Raw genomic sequence first — 10,358 nt, forward strand, 5'->3', positions numbered from 1 at the left:
TGGAGCAGCTGTGGGGAATTTGGGAAAGTCAGGAAATTTGGGAGAACCGGGAAATTCGGGAAAGTCGGGAAATGTGGGAGAACCAGGAAATTCGGGATTTGCGAATCCAACTCTTTTATTCCTTTTACTCCAGAGGAAAGTGGAGAAGATTTGGGAAAGCCAGAAAATTTGGGATTTGCAAATCCTTTTATTCCTTTATTCCAGAGCAAACTGGAGCAGCTGTGGGGAATTTGGGAAAGTCAGGAAATTTGGGAGAACCAGGAAATTCGGGAGAGTCAGGAAATGTGGGAGAACCGGGAAATTCGGGAAAGTCGGGAAATGTGGGAGAACCAGGAAATTCGGGATGAAATCTCCCCAGGACTGCAGCTGCACCCAGGGTGCGGCAAAGCGGGAAAATAAAACAAACCCAGGGATATAAAACAATAAAAAAACCGGGAGAGATAAGGAGGAACTCGTTTTTCCTTGGAAAACTGCAGTCCCAAGGATCGCTGCGGCAGATCCCTTTGATGATAATCGGGAACAATTCCCAGGATTTGCTCCTCAAACCCCGCGGCGCCTCTGAAGGAGTCCCGGTGTTGATCCAGGGAATTCTCCCGGGAATTCTCCCGGAAATCCTGCTCGGGGTTGAATTCCCTTCCCTCCTTTTCCAGCTCCTCCCGCCGGGAGTTTTCCCAGCCGCTCCAGGAGCTCCCTCTGCCGCCAGAGGGTTGGGAAAAAATGGGAAAAATGTGGGATTTGAATGGAATTTTGTGGTTTCTTGCTGGAATATCATATCGTTCCCATCGGAATATCATTCCCATAGGAATATCATTCCCATCGGAATATCATTCCCATTGGAATATCATTCCCACTGGAATATCATTCCCACTGGAATATCATTCCCATAGGAATATCCCAGCCACTGCTCCTGCAGGGAGGAATTCCCACGCCTGGGCTGGGATGAAAATCCCCAAAAATGGGATTTTTTTATTATTTTTTTGTTGGCCCAGGTTTGCCTGGATGCCAGGAAAAGAGCATGGAGCAGGGAGCGGCGCTCCGGGAATCCCCAAAATTCCTTTTCCTGTCGTTATTCCCTCGGGAAGCCGAACCCAACCCCATTATCGATCCCATTATCGATCCATTATCAATCCCGTTAGTGATCTCATTATGGGTCCCATGATCGATTTCATTATCAGTCCCATTATCAGTCCCATTATCGATCCCATTATCGGTCCCATTGTTGATCTCATTATCGATCCCATTACCGATCCCATTATCAGTCCCATTATCGATCCCAATATTGATCCCAATATCGATCCATTATCGATCCCGTTATCGATCCCGCTATCGGATCTCGCTGTAGACTTTGAGGGAGAGGATGGAGAGTTTCTCCTCGGCGGTTTTGTCGCCGTGCTCCTCCTCCGGGAATTGGATGCTGTGCGACTCCTCCCCGGGGATGGGCAGCGGCGGCAGCCTGGGGATGGTGGATCCCAAATCTGCGGGGGAGGAGGGAAAACTCAGCCGGGAATGTGGGAAAAGTCAGCCAGGAATGTGGGAGAATTCAGCCTGGAATTTGGGAAAATTTAGCCTGGAATGTGGGAAAATTCAGCCGGGAATGTGGGAAAATTCAGCCGGGAATGTGGGAAAGTTCAGCCTGGAATGTAGGAAAGTTCAGCCTGGGAAAGTTCAGCCTGGAATGTGGGAAAGTTCAGCCTGGAATCTGGGAAAATTCAGACTGGAATCTGGGAAAGCTTATCCAGGAATCTTGGAAAGCTCAGCCTGGAATGTCGGAAAATTCAGCCTGGAATCTGGGAAAACTAAGCCTGGAATCTCACAAAGCTCAGCCTGGAATCTGGGAAAGCTTATCCAAAAATCTTGGAAAGTTTATCCAGGAATCTCAGAAAGCTCAGCCTGGGAAAACTCTGAAATCTTGGGAAACAGCCTGGAATCTGGGAAAGCTCAGGCAGGAATCTCACAAAGCTCAGCCTGGAGTCACGGAAAGCTTATCCAGGAATCTTGGAAAGCTTATCCAGGAATTTCAGGGAGCTCAGCCTCGGAAAGATCAGGCAGGAATCTTGGAAAACTCAGCCTGGAATGTCGGAAACTCATCCTGAAATTTGGGAAAGCTTATCCGGGAATCTCACAAAGTTTATCCGGGAATGTCGGAAAGCTCAGCCTGGAAATCTTGGAAAACAGCCTGGAATCTGGGAAAGCTCAGGCAGGAAACTTGGAAAGCTTATCCTGGAATCTCAGAAAGCTCGGCTCAGGCTGCTCATCCCTTTTTCCAGGTTGTGGGATGATGAGGGAATTAGGGATTTATGGAATTGGGTTGGATCAGAAGGGATTTTGGGATGATCCAGTGCCGTAGGAAGGGGCAATTCCCACTCTCCCAAATTCCCACCATCCCCAATTCCCACCATCCCCAATTCCCACCATCCCAAATTCCCACCATCCCAAATTCCCACTCTCCCAAATTCCCACCATCCCCAATTCCCACCATCCCCAATTCCCACCATCCCAAATTCCCACTCTCCCAAATTCCCACCATCCCAAATTCCCACCATCCCAAGTTCCCACTCTCCCAAATTCCCACCATCCCAAATTCCCACTCTCCCCAATTCCCACCCTCCCAAATTCCCCCTATCCCCAATTCCCACCATCCCAAATTCCCACCATCCCAAATTCCCACCATCCCAAGTTCCCACCGTCCCAAATTCCCACTCTCCCAAATTCCCACTCTCCCAAATTCCCACCATCCCAAATTCCCACTCTCCCAGGGTGCTCCAAGGACAATTCCAGGGATGGAGCAGCCACAGATTCTCCGGGAAATCCATTCCAGGGCATTCCTCCCCTCCCAGCCAGGAATTCCATCCCCAAATCCCACCAAACGCTGCCCTCTGCCGGGAACATTGACCAGGATAATCCACAACTCCACAACCTCCCCAAATCCCAGCGGAATTCCCGATTTATCCCCCCAATCCCTGACCTGGGGCTGGGAATTTCCTGTCCCTGCGGAAGGTCCAAACGCAGAAGTGCAGCAGGAAGGTGAGCAGGATGAGCACAACCACAGCCACGGCCGTCAGGATGGCCAGGATGGTGCTGGAGCCGAAATCCAGCGAAATCCCCGCTGGAATGACACGGAGCCGAGGCAAAATGTGAGGAATTCTGGACTTGGATTGTTGTGAAAGGGGAGGAGAGGTTTGGAGGAGGTTAAGGGGTGGATTTGGGATTTCTGGGGGGAAAGAGGGAAGGGGTGAGAGGATTTGGGATGAGGGAGGGAATCATGGAATGGGAAAAAATAGAGAAAAATAGGGAAAAATAGGGAAAAGACGGAGGGAGGGAGGGAGGGAGGGAAGGAGGGAAGGAGGGAAGGAGGGAAGGAGGGAAGGAAGGAAGGAAGGAAGGAAGGAAGGAAGGAAGGAAGGAAGGAAGGAAGGAAGGAAGGAAGGAAGGAAGGAAGGAAGGAAGGAAGGAAGGAAGGCTGCAGAGGATCCCCAGGAAAAGCTGGAAAAGGGAAGAATTCCCAGGAATTACCTGTCTCCAGAGGTCTCCCGGGGGAGCCACACTCGGAGTCGTGGCTGCTGTTCCCTGGCCGGAGGGTTTGCAATCCGGCTCTCTCACAGCTGGAAAAAGGATTGGGATTTGGGATTTGGGATTTGGAATTTGGGATTTGGGATATTCCTGCTTTTCCTGCATCATTCCCGCCTCCCCTCCTCATTATCATCACCATTATTATTATCATTATTATTATTATTAATTACTCTATTTCATTATTTTTCATTATTTCATTATTACCGTGATTATTTTGTTATTCCTATTTTCAAAGAAGGGAATGCCAACACAAACAGATTCCATTATAATTATAAATCATTAATTTTGATTATATATCTATATATAAAAATTGGATTATATATACATATAATATATGATTAATGATTAATTAATTGATTGTCATTGATCATTGATTATTGATTATTGATTATTGATGATCAGAATTCCCATACTCGGTCCAGTTGCGGCACCAGCCATTCCCACCACTGGAATACATCCCAGGCTTGCAGGGTTTGCACCCGAACTGGAAATTCACTTCTCCTGCAGGAAAAAAGGATGGGAATGATCCCAAATTCCAGGGGAGGCTTTTCCCTCTCCACGTTTCCAATCCCACCTGGAAAAACGGGGTGAAAATGACACTGGGAGAGTGAAAACCCCAAATTTGGGGTGGGAAGAATCCCAGGAAAGCAGTGCAGGGTGTGTCCCTGTCACATTCCATCCCATTCCCTGTCCCTGTCCCATTCTCTGTCCTATTCTCCATCCTATTCCTTGTCCTATTCCCTGTCTCACTCCCTGTCTCATTCTGTGTCCCCTTCCCTGTCCCATTCCCATTATTCCCATTACACCCATTATCCCCATCATCCCTATTTTTCCCATTATTCTCATCATCCCCATCACTCCCACCATTCCTATCATTCCCATCTCCATCATCCCCATCATCCCCATCATCCTCATTATTCCCATCATTCCCATTATTCTCCTCATTCCCATGATTTTCCCAGTTTACCGATCCTGGCAGGCTCGTTCCCACGGGCACAGCGCTCCCATCATCCCCGTTATCCCCCTTATTCCCATTATCATTCCCGTTATTCCCATTATTCCCGTTATTCCCGTTATCCCCATTATCCCCACCATTGCCATTATTTCCCAGATTATTTTCCCACCATTACCAATCCTGACAGGCTCGTTCCCGTGGGCACAGTGCTCCCATCATCCCCATTATTCCCATCATCCCTCTTATCCCCATCATCCCCATTATCCCCATTATCCCCATTATCCCCGTTATTCCCGCTATCCTCACCGCTCCTGGCGGGCTCATTCCCGCGGGCACAGTGCTCCCATCATCCCCGTTATCCCCGTTATTCCCATTATGCCCGTTATTCCCATCATCCCCATTATTCCCATTATTATCCCACCATTATTCCTGTTATCCCCATTATCCCCATCATCCCCATTATTCCCATTATTCCCATTATCCTCACCGCTCCTGACAGGCTCGTTCCCGCGGGCACAGCGCTCCCATTATCCCCATTATCCCCATTATCCCCATTAATCCCGTTATTCCCGTTATTCCCGTTATTCCCATAATTCCCATGATTTTCCCAGATTACCGGTCCTGGCAGGCTCATTCCCACAGGCACAGCGCTCCTATTATTCCCATCATCCCCATTATCCCTGTTATTCCCATTATCCCCGTTATCCCCGTTATCCTCACCGGTCCTGGCGGGCTCGTTCCCGCGGGCACAGCGCTCCCATTATTCCCGTTATTCCCATTATTCCCATTATTCCCATTATTCCCCTTATCTCCATTATCCCCGTTATTCCCATTATCCCCGTTATCCCCGTTATCCCCGTTATCCTCACCGGTCCTGGCGGGCTCGTTCCTGCGGGCACAGCGCTCCCATTATCCCCATTACCCCCATCATCGCCATTATTCCCATTATCCCCATTATTCCCATTATTCCCTTTATTCCCATTATTCCCGTTATTCCCATCATTCCCATTATTCCCATCATCCCCATTATCCCCACTATTCCCATTAGTCCTGTTATCCTCACCGCTCCTGGCGGGCTCGTTCCCGCGGGCACAGCGCTCCCGTTATCCCCATTAATCCCATCATTCCCATTATTCCCATAATTCCCATTATTCCCATTCTCATTCCCATTATCCTCACCGCTCCTGACGGGCTCGTTCCCTTGGGCACAGCGCTCCCGTTATCCCCATCATCCCCATCATTCCCATAATTCCCATTATCCCCATTATTCCCGTTATTCCCGTTACCCTCACCGCTCCTGGCAGGCTCGTTCCCGCGGGCGCAGCGCTCCCATTATCCCAATCATCCCCATAATTCCCATTATCCCCATTATTCCCATAATTCCCATTATCCCCATTATCCTCACCGCTCCTGGCAGGCTCGTTCCCTTGGGCACAGTGCTCCCATTATTCCCATTATCCCCATTATTCCCATTAATCCCATAATTCCCATTATTCCCATTATCCCCATTATCCCCATTATCCTCACCGCTCCTGGCAGGCTCGTTCCCTTGGGCGCAGTGCTCCCGTTATCCCCATCATTCCCATCATTCCCATTATTCCCATTATTCCCGTTATTCCCATAATTCCCATTATTCCCATTATCCCCATTCTCATTCCTGTTACCCTCACCGCTCCTGGCAGGCTCGTTCCCTTGGGCACAGCGCTCCCGTTATCCCCATTAATCCCATTAATCCCATTATTCCCATAATTCCCATTATCCCCGTTATCCTCACCGCTCCTGGCGGGCTCGTTCCCGCGGGCACAGCGCTCCCGTTATCCCCATCATTCCCATCATTCCCATAATTCCCATTATTCCCATAATTCCCATCATTCCCATTATTCCCATTACCCCCATTATCCCCATTATCCCCATAATTCCCATTATCCCCGTTACCCTCACCGCTCCTGGCAGGCTCGTTCCCGCGGGCGCAGCGCTCCCATCATCCCCATCATTCCCATAATTCCCATTATTCCCATAATTCCCATTATCCCCATCATTCCCATTATCCCCATAATTCCCATTATCCCTGTTACCCTCACCGCTCCTGGCAGGCTCGTTCCCTTGGGCACAGCGCTCCCGTTATCCCCATTAATCCCATTAATCCCATAATTCCCATAATTCCCATAATTCCCATTATTCCCGTTACCCTCACCGCTCCTGGCGGGCTCGTTCCCTTGGGCGCAGCGCGGCAGCGGCTGGCAGTAGAGGCAGGGCTGGGTGGCACAGCTGTGCCCTTGGGGACACTGGCAGTCAGGGTCACTCGACGCCTGGCAGGGATTGCTGCTCCCTGCCAAAGGACAAATCCCAGCTGCTTTCCCAGGAATTCCCATTCCCAGGGATAGAGGATCCCAAAAATTGTCCCATTCCCAGAGAAAGAGATCCTGCGTGGGGAAAATGATCCCAAAAATTGTCCATTCCCAGGGAAAGAGATCCTTCCTGGGAAAAGGGATCCCAAAAATTGTCCCATTCCCAGGGAAAGAGATCCTTCCTGGGGAAAAGGATCCCAAAAATTGTCCCATTCCCATGGAAAGAGATCCTTCCTAGGGAAAATTATCCCAAAAATTGTCCCAATCCCAGGGAAAAAGATCCTTACTGGGAAAAAGGATCAAAAAAATTGTCCCATTCCCAGGGAAAGAAATCCTTCCTGGGGAAAAGGATCCCAAAAATTGTCCCATTCCCAGGGAAAAAGGATCCCAAAAATTTTCCCTCCCATTCGCAGGACGATTGTGCATAATTTACACACATTTTACACACATTTACACATCATTTTCACACATTTACATTTATACACCATTTACACACATTTATAAATATTTACACATAATTTCCACACAATTTCCACTCAGTTTCCACTCAGTTTCCACACTTATGCACAATTGCACGTAATTTCCACAAACAAATAAATAATAATAACATAATAATATAATAACATAATAATATAAATATATTTACACACATTTTTCACACATTTACACATCATTCACACAGACACGTAATTTACACACGTTTACACATAATTTTCACAGATTCACACCCAATTACATGTAATTTACACCCAATTACACACACTTACACATAACTTACACACATAATTTACACACATTTACACACCATTTACACATTACATGAATATTTACACAATATTTACCGACAATTTGCACACAATTACACCCATTTACACATCATTCTCACAGACACTATTTCCGCACATTTACACACAATTTACACATAATTCACACCCAATCACATATAATTTATGCCGAATTACACATCATTCACACAAACACGTAATGTACACACATTTACACACAGTTTACACAGATTCACACCCAATTACGTACAATTTACACACAATTACCCATAATTTACACACAATTCACAAAGTTACGCAACTTACACACAATTTACACACATTTCCACACCATTTCCACACATTTACACAATATTTACATACAATTCACACGAGTACACGTAACTTACATTTACACAATATTTACACACATCACACCCAATTACATATCATTTACACCCAGTTACACCCATTTACACACAATTCACACAATTACACATAACTTACACACATTTACACATATTTTACACACAATTTGCACAGATTCACGCCCAATTACATATAATGTACACCCAATTACACACATTCACACATAATTCACACCCAATTACATATAATTTACACCCAATTACACCCATTTACACATAATTCACACAATTACACACAATTTACACACAATTTGCACAGATTCACACCCAATTACATATAATTTACACCCAATTACACACATTCACACATAATTCACACCCAATTACATATAATTTACACCAAATTACAGACATTTACACATCATTCACACAATTTACACACATTTACACAATATTTACCTACAATTCACACAGTTACCCATCAACTTGCACACCATTTCCACACATTTACACAATATTTACACCCAAGTACATATAATTCACACCCAATTATATATAATTTACACCCATTTACACACAATTCACACAATTACACACAATTTACACACATTTTACACACAATTTGCACAGATTCACACCCAATTACGTATAATTTACACCCAATTACACACACTTACACATAACTTACACACATAATTTAAACACATTTACACACTATTTACACACATTTACACAATATTTACAATTTGCACACAATTACACACATTTCACACACAATTTACACATAATTCACACCTAGTTACATATAATTTACACCGAATTACACCCATTTACACACAAGTCACACAATTACACATAATTTACACACATTTACACACATTTTACACACAGTTTGCAGAGATCCACACCCAATTACATATAATTTACACCCAGTTACACCCATTTACACGCAATTCACACAATTACACACAATTTACACACATTTACACACCATTACCCACAACTTACACACAATTCCCACCCCAATTCCCACAAAATCCCACCCCATTCCCACCCCAATTCCCACCTCATTCCAGCCCCAATTCCCACCCCAATTCCCACCCCATTCCCACCCCATTCCCACCCCAATTCCCACCCCAATTCCTACCCCATTCCCACCCCATTCCACCCCATTCCCACAAAATCCCACCCCATTCCCTCCATTTCAACCCCATTCAGCCCCAATTCCCACCCCAATTCCTACCCCATTCCCACCCATTCCCCACCCCAATTCCCACCCCAATTCCACCCCATTCCAGCCCCATTCCCACCCCAATTCCCACCCCACATTCCACCATTTCCACCCCAATTCCACAAAATCCACCCAATTCCACCCCATTCCCCTTTCATTCCACCCCCATTCCAGCCCCAATTCCCACCCCATTCCCACCAATTCCCACCCCAATTCCCACAAAATCCTACCCCAATTCCCACCCCAATTCCCACAAAATCCCACCCCAATTCCCAACCCAATTCCCAGCGCCCCAAATCCTCACCTGGCTCCCAGTGGCACTTGGGGCAGCACTTGGTGTCACCTCCCCAGGCTGTCCTCAGCTCCCCATGGTGGCACTGCGGCTCGGCCAGCGCCCAGCGCCCCAAAACCAGAGCCAGCAGCACCAGCAGCTCCTCCCGGGGCTTGGCCATCCCGGGATTGTCACCCCAAATTGGGGAATCCGGGATTGTCACCCCAAATTGGGGAATCTGGGATTGTCACCCCGAACAGGGAGTCCTGAGATTGTCACCTCAAAGGAGGAATCACAGGAATTGTCACCCCAAAGCAGGAATCCCCGGATTGTCACCCCGAATCAGGAATCCAGGGAATTGTCACCCTAAATGAGGAATCCCGGGGTTGTCACCCCGAATCAGGAATCCTGAGATTGTCACCCCTAAGGAGGAATCCCAGGTTGTCACCCCGAATTGGGAACCCTGGGATTGTCACCCTGAATCAGGAATGCCAGGATTGTCACCCTAAAGGAGGAATCCCGGGATTGTCACCCCGAATCAGGAATCCCTGGAATCGTCACCCCAAAGGAGCAATCCTGGGAATTGTCACCCCAAACTGCTCTGTCCTGTCCCAGTTCTGTCCCAGTTCAGCCCCAGTTCAGTCCCAGTTCAGCCCCAGTCCTGTCCCAGTTCAGTCCCAGTTCAGCCCCAGTTCAGCCCCAGTTCAGTCCCAGTTCTGTCCCAGTTCTGTCCCAGTCCTGTCCCAGTCCTGTCCCAGTTCAGCCCCAGTCCTGTCCCAGTCCTGTCCCAGTCCTGTCCCAGTCCTGTCCCAGTCCTGTCCCCGTTCAGGCCCAGTTCAGTCCCAGTTCTG

The 10,358-nt window shown here is 47.4% G+C and overlaps 1 protein-coding gene across 2 annotated transcripts; it reads right to left on the reverse strand.

Moving 5' to 3' along the window:
• Positions 1–1,123: 1,123 nt before the first annotated feature.
• On the reverse strand, positions 1,124–9,843 carry LOC146421809 (tumor necrosis factor receptor superfamily member 18-like). Of its 2 annotated transcripts, XM_085047045.1 has the most exons (7): positions 9,541–9,843; positions 6,749–6,854; positions 5,246–5,274; positions 3,984–4,071; positions 3,514–3,602; positions 2,966–3,106; positions 1,124–1,475 (listed from the first exon to the last, which is right to left on the reverse strand). In XM_085047045.1, the coding sequence occupies exons 1-7, from the start codon at positions 9,686–9,688 to the stop codon at positions 1,324–1,326; spliced, it is 753 nt and encodes a 250-aa protein (XP_084903171.1). In that variant the 5' UTR covers positions 9,689–9,843; the 3' UTR covers positions 1,124–1,323. The 2 variants fall into 2 exon arrangements, with proteins under 2 accessions (XP_084903171.1, XP_084903170.1); XM_085047044.1 differs by lacking the exon at positions 5,246–5,274 and having other exon boundaries at positions 6,720–6,854; positions 9,541–9,842.
• Positions 9,844–10,358: the final 515 nt, after the last annotated feature.

This window comes from Lichenostomus cassidix, unplaced genomic scaffold (genome assembly GCF_008360975.1).
Source record: "Lichenostomus cassidix isolate B80296 unplaced genomic scaffold, HeHo_3.0 HiC_scaffold_800, whole genome shotgun sequence".
NCBI lineage: Eukaryota > Metazoa > Chordata > Aves > Passeriformes > Meliphagidae > Lichenostomus > Lichenostomus cassidix.